This window comes from Notolepis coatsorum (assembly GCF_963971535.1).
Source record: "Notolepis coatsorum genome assembly, chromosome: 5".
NCBI classification, from domain to species: domain Eukaryota; kingdom Metazoa; phylum Chordata; class Actinopteri; order Aulopiformes; family Paralepididae; genus Notolepis; species Notolepis coatsorum.
In genome coordinates, this window is record NC_140169.1 from 93,829,086 (window position 1) to 93,848,514 (window position 19,429).

The following is a 19,429-nucleotide window of genomic DNA, read 5'->3' on the forward strand; positions in this document are numbered from 1 at the left end:
ATCACTGTGCTCAGGAGGCAAAAACGATGTCTAACTTGCCTGCCATTACGTAGCGTTCTGAAAAGCGAAACTGAAACTGAAAACTGAAACGAAAACCGGGCCTAGTGTAACCGCAACCTTAATCAACGGAGGCCGACACCGTATTCCAATACACATCTCACTACATCCTGCGCATATATAATCGTGGAAACCACGTCTCATCTTTTGTGTGTAACCTTGACACTCACAATGGATAGGTTTGTTGTCAGAAGCGCAGAGAGAGAGAAGAAGTGCAGATTTTCCTTACAGATAAAAACAACCCATTGGCAGGGAATGTGCTGATAATGAATGTCTGGCACAGCTGACATATCTAGCCGAGATCTTTGACCGCCTCAATGCGTTGAATCTGGGACTACAAGGTTGGGACACAGACCTGTTTGGACTTGCAGCTAAAATGGAGAGCTGGATTAAGGAACTCCGTTTGTGGCACTCTAGGATAATCAGTGAACATTTTGGGGTATTTACTCAGCTTAATGGCTTTTTGGAGGAACATAATGTTGCAAAAAATTATTTGAAGCTCATCATCTGTAGTCACATAGAAGGGCTCATTGAACAATCATTTAGCACGGACAATTTGGACAACTGGATCCTAGATTACGCATGACGCAACAGGCCTCCCACTGTCTGAGCATGAGGCACAAATTGATATTTTGTGTGACGAGAAAGTCAAGTTCACTGGACAGACCCTCGCAAAGTTCTGGATATCAGACCGGCACTGACATTAAAAAATAAATACAGATCTCGCCTCAGAGTAGAAGTGGATCTCCGCCTCTTTCTCAGCACAGCCCAGTCACGTATCATGGAACTATGTTCAAATGTTCAAGCACACCCTTCCCATTAAAGGGCTCCGCACACGGCGGGCGATTTTAGCCAGGCGACCGACTTTTTTTGCAAGCCAACCGACAGAATTGTATCACCTCCATTGTTATGAATGAGAGAACCCACACGGCAGGAGATTTTGAAGCGACGGTCAATGTTCCCCCTAAGGTGCGCCTGTGCGTGCGCGCGCACATGGCAAAACGCTCCCGCGCACATCTGAGATCTGTCGCGCACAGAAGCGTTTGTGTAAAATATGCATGTAGTTAAATTGACTGGCGCGTAGCACCGAATACTACGGTAACCTGTTGCGTGTGACGTCACCAAGAGAAACCTCGTTTTCAGTGCTTTGTGGGCGTCGCTACTGCGCTCACAGACAACAGAGCAGGAAGCGACAGATCCGACCAGCATTGCTGGCTCACAATGCCAACGCGAAAATGTACATTACAGATTAACTGCAGAGAAAATTCCCAATTTATCGTCCCGGTCGAGACTAATTGGAAGCGGAGTGCAACGCGTGCAAAGCTTGACCATATGTTTCTGTGTCTAATAAAGGTGGTGGCGATCTCAAAGCTCACATGGACACAGAAAAACATTACAAGGGGGTGCTCCAGTAGCACACCATGTTACCGCGCTCGCGCGGGACTCCGTGCTGCGTCACGGATCTGGTTGACTCCGAGTTCGATTCCCGGACTCGCCGTCATTTGCCGAATGTCTCCCCCTGCTCTCTCTCTCCCGTTTCACCCTGCAACTGTCGGTCATGCTTGACCAGGAAAGCGATAAACGCTAAAAAATTAAGTTTAAAAAAAAAAGAAAAACATTACAAACAAAGCTGTGCGAGGCGAGAGTTTGATGGCAAAGTTGACCGAATTGATTGAAGTAGGCAGCTATACAGAGGGAGAAAGAAAATAATTGAAAACTATTTTGATGCCTCAAAATGATGTTTTGGTTTGATAAGATGCTTGTTATGATACAATCATTCTAAGGATTATGTGTGTAATAAATTAGTTTAGTACACTAATTGCAACAAATCTGAAACTGCATAGTGCACTTTTAAATTAGTATCTTTCTGAGGGTACTGTTTTATAATTTACATTACATTGAAAAGATACAAAGATATATTTTATAAGCTGGATTTTCTAATACAGAAGAGGTATTATTTAGAACATTACTTCATTTTTTTCATGTTTATTTTGTCCAGTAAGACTTGAAAATATATATTATTTTGTCATAGGTTGATTTAGTTATTTTCTTGAGATTTGTCAGATAGATTACTTTAGGCATAATACAGCATGTTGAGTAACTTTGGTTATAGAGAGATATTATTTTGTTATATAAAATAATATAAACTAATTTTATATCCATACAGAGAAGGCATACTTTAAATATATTATAATTAGGGCTGTCAGTTTATCGCGTTAATTAGATTAATTAATTACACCGCAAATTACCGCGTTATGAAAATTAACTCAAAATTAATAACTTTTTTTTTTTTATAGTTTTTTTTAATATAATTTTTTTTGTATCATTCATTCCATGAGAATGTAGAATACACATTTACAGACTTTTTTTTAATATGGTCCATTTGCATGTTCTTGGTATCTGATTCTAGGGACATCTATGAATCTCAGGGAATGTATTCCCAGTGTCAGAAATACTGTGGGCTAGATCCACAAAGAATGGATTGCACGGTGCAAGTTGCACCCTTACTTACAATTCATTATGAATTGAAAATGGGGGACCCTGATGTAAACAAGACGAAAGTCTTTCTCTGGTCTGCATGCCCTTAACAATTGTGTGTATTGAGCCGTACTGTATTGTACCCATTCTGCAATCTGTTAATAACATTTTCATTCAATCAATCAATCTGCGCTGTGATTGATTGAATGAAAATCTTATTTTGAGTCAATTGTAATGAACCAAATGAGAATATCAATACATTTTTTTTTATCTTTGACTGTGAATAACACCATGCTCAAATTGACCAGACCTGAAAAATCTAAGCAAATTAATAGATGGAAGATGATTAAACAGAAGGTTTTGTAGATACAGTACTGAATTCTGCCATCTGGACACATGCAATTTGAAATATGATTATAGAATATCAGGCATAAAATGGTTATGCGATTAAAATGCGATTAATTAGAGTAATTAATTACAAATCCTGTAATTAATTAGATTAATTTTTTTAATCGCCTGACAGCACTAATTATAATGATAAGGCATCTTTGAGTAAACTTTGAGTATCATTAAGTATCTTGAGGCTGAAGGCAGATCCTCTTAAAAAAAAATCTCTATGGTCACCCTTAAAGTCGCATTATAATTCACTTAATAAAATAATGACGAGTCAGCCTCCTAAAAAGACAAAAGTTAGTGACGCGACTCACACCGCCGCCGCCAAAGTAAGGACTTTGCTCTGTATCGTCAATCAATGGTCAAATAAATATTTGATTAAGGAATATAATATGCCTTTTTGTATTATTTCTCTGTGTATCAGCAAAATGTATATATTTTTATGTTAGACATTGAGGGAAATTAAGATTCTCAGATTTTTTTCAAACCGCCGCTTATCAACTAACCGGTTAATCGGCAGGTGATGTATGTTGCTCAGTAGTTGCTGATGTCTGCTCAGGAGGTTGGAGTGTTTGCTCAGACAGAAAATTTGAGGGAACATTGGCGACGGTCGCGCAGCTATTTCTGGCGCCTGGCAAAAAATCGCCTCAATCCTATTTTTTTAGGCGACACAGCAAGGACAATGAGGAAATAACATGACTTCTACAGTAGAAGTAGTACAGAAGTTCTACTGGTGTATCATTTGTACACCATTAATTCATCAATACATTCATTGATCAATAACCTACGTATTATTACCATGCTACTTATGTTCATTATTATTATTATTATTATTTTTTTTTTTTATAAATGTTTTTATTTTCAATTTTCAACATAGAACAAGACATCACAATACAATACCGTTAACAATAATAAAAATAATTACACTAACAACAGTAATAACATCACAAGACAGGCAAAAAAAAAAAAAAAAAAGACAATAAAAATTAAATAAATAGAAAATAAAAATAAATAAAATAAGTGTGGCTTTCACGTGTGTGCATTATCTCGTGTGCTATATATATGTGTGTTCTACCTACCCATATGTGCGTGTGCTTTACCTATGTATATGTTTTATGTGTACATGCATATGTGTGTTGTGAACGTGTGCATATGACCGTGTATTCCCTAGTAGCCCAGAGTACATGTGCAGTACTACTGCAGCCAAGAGGACACGTACAGTATCAATGTAGTCAAGTGGGCATGTACAGTATTACTGTAGTCAAGAGGGCATGTACAGTATCACTGTAGTCAAGTGGGCATGTACCGCATTACTGTAGTCAAAGGTATATGTACAGCATTACTGTAGTCAAGAGAACATGTACCGCACTACTGTAGCCAAGAGGACATGTACAGTATCATTGTAGTCAAGTGGGCATGTACAGTATCACTGTAGTCAAGTGGGCATGTACAGTACTACTGTAGTCAAGTGGATATGTACAGTATTACTGTAGTCAAGGGTACATGTACAGCACTACTGTAGTCAAGAGGACATGTACAGTATTACCGCAGTCAAGAGAACATGTATAGTACCACTGTAGTCAAGAGGACATGTACAGTATTTACAATGCCAGTACCGTCAGACAAAACAAGGCAGCAGTGGGAGGTTACTGGTAATGGGGAAATCCGGCGAGTACAGTGGTGGATAGTGCAGGCCCAATATGTGACAGATAGGGGTCCCAGATCTCATAAAAAGTGTCCAACTTGGAATGCAGCATGCACGTAATATATTCACGGGATACATTCCATTATGATATTGTGCCATGACCTTATTGACGGGACCTCGTCCTTGATCCAAAACAATAGGATGTTCTTTCTAGCAGCAAATGTCAACAAATTGAACAGTCTCTTATGCTTGGAATTGGTAACATGAATATCTGGGAGGCCCAGCAAAAGGCAGAGGGGATCCAGCTCGATGGGGGTGTGAAATATGTCAGACAGTTCTTCTACAACGTCGTACCAGTAGCTCTGTAGTTTTACACAGGTCCAAAAACAGTGGACGTGATTTCCAATCTCTATCTTGCATTTAAAGCAAAGTGGGGACGTATTGGGATCCATTTTACTTTTACGGGCGGGGGTAATATGAATGCGATGCAATATTCTAATTTGGATGGCCTTGGTGCGGTTGCAAACCGAGATTTTTTTTGCGTAGGTCCACGTATCCTGCCAGTCTGCATCTGTGATTTCTATGTCCAAATCCTCTTCCCAGGACTGTTTAGTAACATAGGAAGATAAAGATGAATTAAGGTTCAGAGTACTATAGAAGATAGATATCTGTTTTTTGGGGATCTGCAAGGAGAGGGCTTTCTCCACCTGCGAGGTGGAGATGTCAGTTAAAAGTGAGGTGTCCTTGGTGATTAACTGCCTAATTTGTAGGTACCTAAAAAATTCCGCTTTCAATAGGCCATATCGCTGCTGCAGCTGTGTAAAGGACATTAGGGTCCGGCCATCAAACAGGTGGCCAAGATCGATTATGCCCTGCTTATACCAGGTCTTGAAGCCGCCGCCGATTTGGTCTGGCTTAAAGTCAGGATTGCCTACAATCGGGGTAAGAGGAGAGGTCAGCTTGGCTCGGCCCTCCACCTTACGGACAGTCTTCCAGGCCTTGACGGAACATAATGTGATGGGGTTGGAGCACATCTTCCTCACAGACCTAAAGTCTTTGATAAATAGTAGGTTCCACAGGGGGGACTTAGATTGCGAGGATTCAACGTCCAGCCATATTGACAGTGGGTCTGATCTGAACCAGCCGACCAGCACCCTAAGGTGTGCTGCCAGCTGGTAGTGTCTAATATTAGGTAGGTCTAGACCCCCATCTTCACTATCCATCTGTAATTTGGCTATTTTCAGACGCGGTTTCTTCCCATTCCAAATGAATGAGCTTAGCCAGCCTTCCAGCACCTTGATAACCTTGTTTGTCAGCAGCACTGGGATCATTTGGAGAGGGTACAACAGTCTGGGGAGTACGTTCATCTTGACGAGGGCAATCCTACCCAGCCAGGAGATCGGTAAAGGGGCCCATCTAACTAAGTCTGCCCTTATGGTGTCTAAAAGAGGGGGAAAATTGGCCTTAGCCAACGTATCATAGGTGGGTGTCACAAATACTCTAGGTAAACGAAGCCGGAGGGCGACCAGCGAAATGGGAAGGGCTCGGGCAGTATCGGGATAGATTTGAGTGTCCCAAGTGGCATTGCTTCGGATTTGGAAAAGTTTATTTTGTACCCAGAGAAGGTTCCAAATGTGGAAATCATGCGGGTTAGACATGGAATTGAAGAGTCAGGCTTAGACACAAAGATCAGCACGTCGTCCGCGTAAAGAGTGATTTTGTGCTCCCTCCCGCCCACTCTAAAACCTGAGATCTCGGCTGACTGCCTTACAGCCTGTGCGAGTGGTTCTATGGCCATGTCGAATAGTAAAGGGCTAAGAGGATCCCCCTGGGGGTTCCCCCGCTGCAGAGGAAAGTTGCTAGACCTAAGTCCATTAGTCAGGACCGCCGACATCCGCGAGTTGTAAAGAACCTTGACCCAGTCAATAAAGGTGTCACCTAAGCCAAATTCAGCGAGGGTTAAAAATAGATACGGCCATTCTACACGGTCAAATGCCTTCTCCGCGTCGAGAGACAGAACCACCGCGGGGTGGTCTGTCTCACGAGTCATTTGGATGATATTGAGGAGCCGTCTCATGTTGTCGGTAGAGTTCCTACCCTTAATAAAACCTGTCTGATCCTCGTTAATAATAAAAGCGAGTACTTTTTCCAGGCGCATGGACAGGATCTTGGAAAGCAACTTTTGGTCCGAATTGAGTAGGGCTATAGGCCTATAGGAGGCGCACTCCTCAGGGCATTTACCCTTCTTAAGGAGAAGGCAGATATTAGCTTCCCGTAGAGACTGGGGCAGTATCCCCACCTCAGTGGAGTGATTAACCATTGCCAGCAGGGGATCTAATAGAATATGACCGAACTCCTTATAAAACTTGCATCCGAAACCGTCCGGGCCTGGAGCCTTACCAGATGGCATAGCCTTAAGGGCGCCCAGAGCTTCTTCCTTCGTAATTGGGGCGTTAAGGAGCAAGTTCTGATCTTTCGATACCTTAGGGAGGTGTAATTCAGCGAAGAAGGCCTGCATGTCAGAGAGAGCACCATTGGGTCGCTCGGTCCTATAGAGTTGGGCATAGAAAGAGGCAAACTCTTTGTTAATAGTTTTGGTGTCAAAGGACCTGACCCCGTTGGAGTCAGAGATTGAGGCTATTACTTGGGTGTCAGCCCTTTTTTTTGCCAAGTTAGCCAGGCAGCCTATTGCTTAATAACAGCGGAGCAGTGCTGCCGTTGCTTCCGCGTTTTCCCTGATTGGCTGCGACACGCCCCGCGGCAGGCGCGGCAACCGCAGAGCGGCGGAGCGGAGCGGCAGAGCTTGCGGCATTATGTAACCGCCCTAATCCGCCATGATTTTCATTCGAAGCTCAGCTCACCTGGCAGCGCAGCGGTCCTGCGGTCCGTTGTTGACGAGTTCAAATCCCATAAATCTTTTTTTTTTAACGTGTATTCTTTCGCCGGTTAAGGTTAGGCATGGTTAAGGTTAAAGTTAAGGTTAGGCATTGTTTCGGAGTTGCTTAAGGTTAGAACGGTTAAGTTTAGGCGCTGTTAAGGAGCTGGTTAAGGTTAGTTTGTCTTAGAGAATGGCAATATTCTTTCTATGGTTAAGGTTAAGCTTAGGCATGGTTAAGGTTAGGCATTGTTTCGGAGTTGGTTAAGGTTAGAACGGTTAAGTTTAGGCGCTGTTAAGGAGCTGGTTAAGGTTAGCGTTTGTCTTAGAGAATGGCAATAGACAGCCTATTTCCGCACTGCCGCTCTCCCGCGTTGCCGCGGTCACATGGTCAAATTGTCACATTCTTGCACTCCTCCGCTGTTAGAAAGCAACACGCAGCCAGGCACCTACCCGGCTTGTCACCGTGTTCGTACATTCTCTGTTTGGCAAATTTAAGAGAATATTCGGCGTCCTGGATCAGAAGAGTGTTTAGCGCCGTTCTGGTGGCCGTAAGCTCCATAAGCACAGCCGGGGCTGGGTTTGAAACATGCTGATTTTCAAGGTCGGCTAGTTTGGATTCAAGAAGTTTACATTGTTCATTTTTCTTGCGCTTCTTGGATGATACATAAGATATAATCAGTCCACGAGAAAAGACCTTAGATGTTTCCCAGAGTAGAGACGGGTTATCCGTAGAGCGAAAGTTAATTGAGTAGAACATTTTTAATTCCGATTCGAAATAGGAGACAAATATATCATCTTTGAGGAGGTATGGGTTGAGGCGCCAACGCCTCGACAGCGCTCTCTCTTCTGACAGGGAGTAGACCAGGTATATAGGGGCGTGATCCGATAGAACGATGCTTCCGATTGTGCAGGACGATACTAGAAAGAGCTTAGAGGAAGGGATGAAGAAATAGTCTATTCTACTGTTGCTCTTGTGTGGGCCGCTAAAAAAGGTGAACTTCAGTTCGGATGGGCAAAGGGTTCTCCAGACATCTGAGTATTCAGTGTCTTCGCATAGGGAGGTGAGCATCTTTGCTTGCCTAGAGGGGGGAGCCAGACTGGGTGGGAGTTTGTCAAGAGACGGTATGAGGTGACAATTAAAGTCTCCGCCCACAAAGGCGTTCTCAGAGGCCAGGCCATTAAATTCAGCAAATATCTTGGATAGAAAGTCAGGGGAATAGCCTGGGGGACAGTATACATTCATAAATGTCATTTATTTACCATTAAGAACCCCTTTGATAATCACATAGCGACCTTGGCTATCCACAGAGGAAGTTATAAGTCTAAAGGGGAGATTTTTATTGATCAATATGGCCACGCCCCTACTAAACGTAGAATAGTTTGTAGCAAAGACCTGTCCTACCCAGCTCTTTTGGAGTTTAGCAGTGTCGTTGGGCCCCATATGAGTTTCTTGTAAAAAAGCAATCGACACATTCTCCCTCCTTAAAAAGGTCAGAATCGCCTTCCTCTTAGCCAACCTCTGCAGGCCTCGAACATTCCAGGAGCAGAGCTTGAAGCTCTCAGAGTTAGCCGTAGCCATAGAACATTGAAGGGCGTGTAGGTGGGGCAGACCTGGGCAAGCCTGTGGGCATGTAGAATTCACTTAACTTAAACACTATGCACACGTATTTTGAGCCATACATAAAACATATATTAATGACATAAAAAACATATAAATGTGTGGGACCGGTGGGTCTTTCCCCAACATCACAGGGACTCACCAACATTTCCAGAGACTTCAAACCTACCACTCGTAGAACCATCTCCGTGGCCACCTGCCACATTTCCCTGTATACAAAAGTGCCTCAGAGTGTAAAGCAAACAAGAAAAAATCAAATTGAACCATAAGCCAATAGTAAGGTCAACGGCTGGAACCCAGAACTGTCGGTAAAAGGGGGGGGGGGGTGTATCTGCCAGGCATGCTGCGACAAAACAGGCGCGCAGTACATCCACCAGGCCGGGAGGGGGCGATACCCTGTCCGTGAGACTGTTATCTCCCCTGACGCTGGTTCGACCCTACACAGTTATGCCTCCCCACCAGAGGAGGGCGCTGTGCCGGGGGCCGCCCGCCGCTCCCGCGAGCACATTGTCAGCAGCAAACATTAATGGGAGCCATGCGGGTTGCATGAACCGGTTGAGAGTCAAACAGGTGGCGCAGCCACGAGACCCCATCTCGCTCGACGTGTAATCAACAGTAAATGCATCCCGGTGGCAATGATCAAAAACATGGCCGGGAGCTGGTATATCGCGCAGAAGTTATAAGCGTGGCAGAAATATCCGAAACAGAATAGAATAGGTCCCGCTCCTTCCGAAACGTTAGCAGGTAGCAACCTAGCCCGTGGCTATAGTCGTGCAACAGTACAACAGTCATATACAACATACTTGTCCCCCTCCTCCCCTTATGTCAGATAGCGAGAGAAAAATTAAGATAACTTTCCAGGCGAGGCCTAATGTCAAGTATTCATCCATACTCACATATGTAATAAGATATCAAATGCGACCCCTTTCTGTGTGATAGCCGTAGCAGTATGCTAACGGTCCATCGCTACTACCACGTCAGGATCTGATGAGGCCGGTGTCGGGTCCGCGTTCAGCCCCGGTGGAGCCAGCGTCGGGTCCGCATCTCGCCCCGGTGAAGCTGGTGTCGGGTCCGCGTCTCGCCCTGGTGAAGCCGGTGTCGGGTCCGCGTCTCTCGCCCCGGTGGAGCCAGCGTCATGCCCGCGTCTCGCCCTGGTGAAGCCGGTGTCGGGTCCGCGTCTCGCCCTGGCGAAACCGGTGTCGAGGTCCCTCTGGGCCGGGTCCTCAGGAAGTCCATGGCGTCCTTGGGCGATGGTAGATGCAGCCTGCCCTCCTTGGTTCGGATGATTAGCCTCGCAGGGAACTGGAGCGATGGTTTAAATCCGCGCTTGTACAGGGGCCCCATGACATCTCGGTATTGTGATCGTTGCTCGACCACCTCGGGGGGATAATCTTCGAAGATAGAGACTGGTTTCCCTCTGTATGTCAGATTCCCTCTCCTCTTGCGAGCTTCCAGGATAATAGTCTCTTTGATCTTGTAGTGATGTAAGCGGGCAATTACGGCCCTAGGCCTGGAGCCTGGTGCTGGTCTGGGTGTTAGCGTCCGACTCCTGTGGCATCGGTCAAGCTCCGGTGGTGTAGCGAGGACATCTTTCCCCATGATTTCCACCAGGACCTCCGCGAAAAAGACACTGGGACGGTTGCTGTGCAGGGATTCGTCCAGGCCCAGGATGCGTATGTTAGAACGCAGACTACGTGATTCAACATCAATTAGCTTGTTTCTTAGCTTGTCGATGACTATATCCTGAGCTGTGCATCTTACTTCCAGCTCCGCCATCCTATCCGACCACCTATCCATGCCGCCATCCACGGAGGTCAAGTGTTGGGTATGGTCTGCGATCTCCTGCTGGAAGCCGTCGAGTCTAGACTCGAGCGAGGCAGCAAACGTTCTGAACTCCGTGGTGAAGGCCTGTTTGAGCTCCTCCATTAGCTTAGCCATGGTAGCCCCATCCACAGGGGCGGCCTCGCTTCTCAAGACTTGTGCAGTCATCACGCTCGTTATTCTTTTCCTTTTTGGGTCGAATAGTACAGTCTTAGATACGGATGTTGTATATTAGTGGTTCAATCATCTTGAAAAAAATAAAAAAATGGCTTTTTAAAGTAAAATAAAAGTTTGGGAGCGGCAGCGTGGCTCAGAGACGTTCACATCCTTCCGACCCGGAACCGGAACCCCCCACTTTCCATGTTCATTATTATTAACAGGAACAATTTAAATAAATAACGTTAGTTGGAGAAGCTATAGTGGCCGCTTGTCATTAACTAATAAATGAACAATGCGCCACAATGCACCTACTTAGATGTTTTTATACTCGGGTAACAAAAGAAGTTGTGGATGTTGACAGAGTTTAATGTCCAGGCTGCAGCTGATGTGGTTTATAAGGTTTATTGTCCAAAGGAAATGATGGTTGAGAACAGAACAGTTAGCGTCTTCAGTGAAAAAACATTCTCTCTCAGCTGCATAACAATACTTGTCCAATCGGTGGTAATGAACGTATTGTAGCGAATAGCGATCAGTCATGCAGTAATGTCAGGAAGAATGAGGAGAGGTTGTATTCGTATAGGTGGTTTAATTCCAGCTCAATATGGGTTTAGTTCCCTTGTAATGCACAACACCTGCTACCTGCTAATACGCTAACCTAACATCCGGTCCGTCCTCTGATATCTCCCTCCGGGGGGGAAACGAGTAACCACACCCCCAGCTAGACAGAGCGACAGTCGGCTCTGGTGTGCGGGGCCAGGGGATTATCGTTGAGCGACAGACAATCGCATCGCCAGGCGACGTCGGTCGCCCGCCGTGTGCAGACCACTTAAGTCTAGTTTTTTTTTTATTCTTGAAAAGCACATGTGAACGCATTTTCTTTTTCCATGTTCTGGCAACATATTTGGGCTAAATATGCCTAGTTTTATAATGCTTTTGTTGATAATATTCATTTCAACATAATTAAATTTTCTAATAAATATGCATGATCAAGTTCAACAACGTGCTTTTATTTTGATATTCCTTATTTCCATATTGAAATTACTAAACATTAAGTGTGGGGTCGCCAAAAAATAATCCTAAATAAAATGGGGTCCTGGTATAAAAAGTTGAGAACCGCTGATCAAGTCTATCCTGTTCTCTATTGATCTACTCTATCCTGTTCTCTATTGATCTACTCTATCCTGTTCTCTATTAATCTACTCTATCCTGTCCTCTATTGATCAAGTCTATCCTGTTCTCTATTGATCTACTCTATCCTGTTCTCTATTGATCTACTCTATCCTGTTCTCTATTAATCTACTCTATCCTGTCCTCTATTGATCCACTCTATCCTGTTCTCTATTAATCTACTCTATCCTGTCCTCTATTGATCCACTCTATCCTGTTCTCTATTAATCTACTCTATCCTGTCCTCTATTGATCTACTCTATCATGTCTTGACTGGGTAATGTAGAGGTCTAAGCATTGGAGCGGCTGGGTAGTGTAGTGGTCTAAGCACTGGGGCAGCTGGGTGCGTCTCTACAATTCGTAGCCGCATTTCTGCAGACCCCTCTCTGATTGGTTGAGCTCCATTTCTGCAGACCCCTCTCTGATTGGTTGAGCGAAGCCCCTCTCTGATTGGAAATGTACTACCAGATTCGCGTATAACGTTATTTCGCGTGACTTCGCGGTTTATTCATAACATTATGCACATTTCACAACACAGCCAGCTGTCAGAAACTGTACATTGTAACGTTGTTATTTCGCGGCCTGCCCATTTGATGTTCCCAAATCATATTCAGAAAGTATCACAGAGACTTCTATTGATCATATCCAACATATGTGTAAAGGCACACACAACATATTCCAGTTAACGGTATATTTTTTTAATGATTCGTTATGGCGTAATCAATACTTCCATGCGAATAAATTGCGTTCGCAACCTCCATGTTTTGGGGCTATTCATCAGAAAACTCGGATCCGGGATTCGGCTCCCATCCGTCGGGCAACAACTGTGGGTTTTCAGCCTCTCTCTCTGGAGATTAACGGAGTTTCGACTCCTGGCTAGAGGAGCTTGTCGCGGCGCATGCGCGCGCTCGGCCAATCAGAGAGGGGTCTGCAGAAATGGCCTCAACCAATCAGAGAGGGGTCTGCAGAAATGCGGCTACGAATTGTAGAGACGCCAGCTGGGTAGTGTAGAGGTCTAAGCACTGGGGCAGCTGGGTAGTGTAGAGGTCTAAGCACTGGGGCAGCTGGGTAGTGTAGAGGTCTAAGCACTGGGGCAGCTGGGTAGTGTAGCGGTCTAAACATTGGGGCAGCTGGGTAGTGTAGCGGTCTAAACATTGGGGCAGCTGGGTAGTGTAGCGGTCTAAACATTGGAGCGGCTGGGTAGTGTAGAGGTCTAAGCACTGGGGCAGCTGGGTAGTGTAGAGGTCTAAGCACTGGGGCAGCTGGGTAGTGTAGCGGTCTAAACATTGGGGCAGCTGGGTAGTGTAGCGGTCTAAACATTGGAGCGGCTGGGTAGTGTAGAGGTCTAAGCACTGGGGCAGCTGGGTATTGTAGAGGTCTAAGCACTCACCTACCACCACAGAAACCCAGGTTAAATTCCACTGGCTTGGTCGGTCGTCAGTGTTCACTGGTGGGAAGCCAGTGAGGTATGAGTCCTGGAACAGCGAGTCCTACTGGTCAGTTGAGGCACCTGTTTAGCGGGGAGATGATCTGGGGGAGATAGAGTGATCCTCTGCACACATTACGCTCTCCCAGTGAACCTCCTAGCTATCCAGTAAAAAGAAGCAGCTGGCGAGTGTTGTCATTTGTTGGAGGAGACATGTGATAGTCTACACACCCTCCCCAGACCCAACAGTATGGCAGCACAACGACCATGAGGGGATGGGGAAAAAAGGCAAATAAAATAAAATAAAAGACTACACATAACGTTACATGACCAATATGATAAACATCCATTACCACGCAAGACCAATATGATAAACATCGCTTGATAATCAGAAACGTGATGATATATGTATCAGGGTTTCCGTTAGAAAAAATTGTTGCCGGTCTCCGTGTCCTGCAATATTTCAATCTACCGGACAAATGGGATCAATTCCGGTCAGAGTTTATTGAGCTTAAAAACAATTGATAGGCAGGCTATATAAAGAATGACATCCTCAAGGCATGTAGATTTATAATATTTTAACTTAAAACTAGGCTACTTTTGCGTATACAGTCATTATATTCCAAATCAAATAAGTCCAGAGACTCCGTGCTTTTTCTGCTGACTTTAAATCAAATAGGTGTCTCTGGGCAGTCGGCCCGACATTAACACAGCAGTGTGTTATAATCACATTTTTATGAGCTAACGAATTCCGTTATATTGGACATTTGTATTAATTATATCAAGCGAATAATTTGGCAGAGAGAGACGGCAACATTATCGTGAAAAATAAACGTTCCGTGATGACTATTATATCTCCGTCTCCCAGTCCCAACGAAGAACACTCCAATAGTATGCAACTGCAGAGCCGCAGAGCCAGCGGCGCTCTCAGGTCCGGTCTGGGGACCGCTCAGCAGCGCCACCCACCCAACAGCTGAATTGCCAATGGCTGAATTGGAGTATTGCACTGTGCGCGCACAACTGTCAGCTCTGCGGCTCTGCAGTTGCATGCTTCTCGCAAATCTAGCTCCAGCTGCCAAACCAAATGAATCTCGACATCGCTTCACCAATAGTCGTTATCAGAACACTACACACATGTCATAATAGAACACACATCGTTGTCATTATTAGACCTGCTTGGTGAAGCAACAATGAAACAAATGTAACTATTTTAATACAATTCAAATTGTGCTTAGAGGGAATTATTTTCACGGACATTATGACCGGAGAGATTTAAATATGTCGGACTTCAACAGATTTTGCCGGTCAAAAACCGGTAATTACCGGACAACGGAAACCCTGATATGTATACCAATATATATACTGTCCACCGTGTGTGTGATTCTCAGGGAGCTGTCGGACTTTGACAAAGACGGGGCTCTGACCCTGGATGAGTTCTGCGCTGCCTTCCACCTGGTGGTCGCCAGGAAGAACGGCTACGACCTCCCAGAGAACCTTCCTGAGAGCCTGATGCCAAAGCTCATTGACCTGGATGACTCAGCAGGTATTCAGCCAGCAGCTTGGCTCACTGCGTCTCTCTCTCGCTCTCGCTCTCGCTCTTTCTCTAATGTTTTACGATACCAAAATCTTGACTTTGATACCGATACAAGCCTATCACGATACCGGTTCTAAAACGATACCACGGCAAAAACATAAAATATCAGGAAAAGTAATGGAATGTAATATACGATTACAGAACATGAAGCAAAACATTTCTCCTATTTAAATTTCTTTGGATTTATCCATAGTTATCTTATTGGGGGGTCTTAAACTCAAGATTAGCCACCTGCAGACGGCAGGGAGAGGCGCGGGGTGTATATTTTGTTGAGGAAATATTAAACACTTTTTTATTTCAGTTCACAGTATCACCTCGATCTCATAATAAAAATACATTAAAATAGCCATTATATATTTCCATATTTGTTTTCCAAACCTACAGGGAGCCACTGCAGAGTGGCTGAAGAGCCGTGGGTTGCGACCCCTCCCCTAGGCACTCTATGACCCCTGCCCTAGGCACTCTATGACCCCTGCCCTAGGCACTCTATGACCCCTGGCCTAGGCACTCTATGACCCCTGCCCTAGGCACTCTATGACCCCTGCCCTAGGCACTCTATGACCCCTGGCCTAGGCACTCTATGACCCCTGCCCTAGGCACTCTATGACCCCTGCCATAGGCACTCTATGACCCCTGGCCTAGGCACTCTATGACCCCTGCCCTAGGCACTCTATGACCCCTGCCATAGGCACTCTATGACCCCTGCCATAGGCACTCTATGACCCCTGGCCTAGGCACTCTATGACCCCTGCCATAGGCACTCTATGACCCCTGGCCTAGGCACTCTATGACCCCTGCCCTAGGCACTCTATGACCCCTGCCATAGGCACTCTATGACCCCTGCCCTAGGCACTATGACCCCTGCCCTAGGCACTCTATGACCCCTGCCCTAGGCACTCTATGACCCCTGCCCTAGGCACTCTATGACCCCTGCCCTAGGCACTCTATGACCCCTGCCCTAGGCACTCTATGACCCCTGCCATAGGCACTCTATGACCCCTGGCCTAGGCACTCTATGACCCCTGCCATAGGCACTCTATGACCCCTGCCCTAGGCACTCTATGACCCCTGCCCTAGGCACTCTATGACCCCTGCCCTAGGCACTCTATGGCTGAACATGCTCCTCATAGAGGGCATGGGAGGGGTTCTCTGGGATGGTGTCCAGCTTCTTTCTCCTTCTGCTCTCCGCAACCAGGACACTGCCTACTGGTAAAACGACTGCAGCAGCTTATTGCACATGTTAAAGGACCCGAGTCTCCTCAGGACAGCCTGCTTTGACCCTTCCTGTAGAGGGCCTCTGTTGTCAGACCAGTCCTGTTTATTGTTCATGTGTACTCCCAGGAACTGGGGGTGACAATGACCCAGGAGGTAGAGCGGGCGTCTGGTTCCTTGTTCGATTCCAGCTCCTCCTGGCAGTGTGTCAAAGTGTCCTTGAGCAAGACACTTAACCCCTAATTGCTCCCAATGAGCAGGTTGGCACCTTGCATGGTCGCCTCTGCCGTCGGTGTGAGAATGTGTGAATGTGAGGAACAAATTGGAAAGCGCTTTGAATAAAAGCGCTATATAAATGCAGTCCATTTACCAGCTCCTTTCCTCGGATAGTGATGGGAGTTGCTCCACTGGTAGTCCATCACCAGTTCCTTGTTCTTGCTGATGTTGAGTTGAAGGTGATTGTTGTCACACCACCCTACGAAGCTCTCCACCAAAGTTCTGTATTCCTCCTCGTTGTCGTCTGTGATGTACAGAAACTGACGATGGATACGTTGTCTGAGAACCTCTGTAGGCGGCATGTACCCGAGTTGAAGCAGAAGTTGGACATGTCGGGGGTGAACAGGAAGGGTGACGTCACAGGGGAGCGTTGGTGTTGCTCACCAGCCCGTCTGACTGGCCTCCCTGCAGTCTGCTGTGTTGTGGTCTGTTGGTGAGGTAGTCAGTGACGCAAAGTGGGTGTTTTTGGGGCAACAATTTGGATTTTTTTTTTTTTTTTTTTTTTATAAATCTTTTAGATAACGCTAAGCTAGCTGTATTCAAACGCAACAAACGTTTCATGGTAACGTTAGCACACACACTAGTGTGCTATCCATAGAATCCTTCTTATACTGTACTTGGCTGCTCCACAGCCTCCTGGATCTCAGAGCTAGATATCTGAGCGACATTTCTGTTTCAGTGGCAAAAACAAGCACTTTTTCTGGATGTACTCGGTGGTAACCAAATACATTTTTATAAATAGAGTTCCCTCAAAAACCACCCAAGTTCAGTTGAAACGGCGAGTAATCAGTTACTCCCATTCCTAGTCCTCCGTGTCTGTGGCTTCATGTCTGTGGCTACATGTCTGTGGCTTCATGTCTGTGGCTTCATGTCTGTGGCTTCATGTCTGTGGCTTCATGTCTGTGGCTTCATGTCTGTGGCTTCATGTCTGTGGCTTCATGTCTGTGGCTTCATGTCTGTGGCTTCATGTCTGTGGCTTCATGTCTGTGACTTCATGTCTGGCTTCTGTGGCTACATGTCTGTGGCTTCATGTCTGTGGCTTCATGTCTGTGGCTTCATGTCTGTGGCTTCATGTCTGTGGCTTCATGTCTGTGGCTTCATGTCTGTGGCTTCATGTCTGGCTTCATGTCTCTGGCTTCATGTCTCTGGCTTCATGTCTCTGGCTTCATGTCTCTGGCTTCATGTCTGTGGCTTCATGTCTGTGGCTACATGTCTGTGGCTACATGTCTGTGGCTACATGTCTGTGGCTTCATGTCTCTGGCTTCATGTCTGTGGCTTCATGTCTGTGGCTTCATGTCTGTGGCTTCATGTCTCTGGCTTCATGTCTGTGGCTACATGTCTGTGGCTTCATGTCTCTGGCTTCATGTCTGTGGCTTCATGTCTGTGGCTACATGTCTCTGGCTTCATGTCTGTGGCTCCGTGTCTGTGGCTTCATGTCTGTGGCTTCATGTCTCTGGCTTCATGTCTGTGGCTTCATGTCTGTGGCTTCATGTCTCTGGCTTCATGTCTGTGGCTCCGTGTCTGTGGCTTCATGTCTGTGGCTTCATGTCTCTGGCTTCATGTCTGTGGCTTCATGTCTGTGGCTTCATGTCTGTGGCTTCATGTCTCTGGCTTCATGTCTGTGGCTTCATGTCTGTGGCTGCGTGTCTGTGGCTTCATGTCTGTGGCTTCATGTCTGTGGCTTCATGTCTGTGGCTTCATGTCTGTGGCTTCATGTCTGTGGCTTCATGTCTGTTGCTCCGTGTCTGTTGCTCCGTGTCTGTGGCTTCATGTCTGTGGCTCCGTGTCTGTGGCTTCATGTCTGTTGCTCCGTGTCTGTTGCTCCGTGTCTGTGGCTCCGTGTCTGTGGCTCCGTGTCTGTGGCTTCATGTCTGTGGCTTCATGTCTGTGGCTTCATGTCTGTGGCTTCATGTCTGTGGCTTCATGTCTGTGGCTTCATGTCTGTGGCTTCATGTCTGTTGCTCCGTGTCTGTGGCTCCGTGTCTGTGGCTCCATGTCTGTGGCTCCGTGTCTGAAGTCCTGTTGTCTGCAGAGGCTCCGTGTCTGTGGCTCCATGTCTGAAGTCCTGTTGTCTGCAGAGGCTCTGTCTGTGGCTCCATGTCTGAAGTCCTGTTGTCTGCAGAGGCTCTGTGGCTCCGTGTCTGAAGTCCTGTTGTCTGCAGAGGCTCCGGAGGTAGCGGCAGACGTCGGCTACTCGGGCTCCCCGGTGGAGGACACCCCCAACAAGTCCCCCTCCCCCTCCATGCCCTCCTCCCTCAACCAGACCTGGGCCGACATCAACCAGACCAGCGAGGTGAGGCACGCATGCTACACACACACACACACACACACACACACACACACACACACACACACACACACACACACACACACACACACACACACACACACACACACACACACACACACAAACGCACACATACACACGCACACACACGCACGCATACACACGCATACACACACACACACGCATACACACTCATACACACACACTCACACACACGCACACATACACACTCACACACGCATGCACTAGGGCTGAGCCCAAACGTTCGAACGTTCAGACCTTCGTTCGTCACGTTGGCATTCGAATTCTAAATCAACATTTGAATTTTTTATTTAAAAAAATATATAATAATTTTATATATTTTTTCTTTCTTTTGTGTGTCTATTCATTCTATTTAAACCAATGGGGTTTTTCTTCA

The 19,429-nt window shown here is 46.0% G+C and overlaps 1 protein-coding gene across 2 annotated transcripts in view; it reads left to right on the forward strand.

The window, feature by feature from the left end:
- The window catches only part of reps1 (RALBP1 associated Eps domain containing 1), a 129,212-nt gene that overhangs the window by 69,426 nt on the left and 40,357 nt on the right, over positions 1–19,429 (forward strand). For both annotated transcript variants that reach the window (XM_084314756.1, XM_084314757.1), the window contains exons 8-9: positions 15,031–15,185; positions 18,887–19,017. In XM_084314756.1, coding sequence (XP_084170882.1) covers positions 15,031–15,185; positions 18,887–19,017 — 286 coding nt within the window. The remainder of the gene's footprint in view (positions 1–15,030; positions 15,186–18,886; positions 19,018–19,429) is intronic.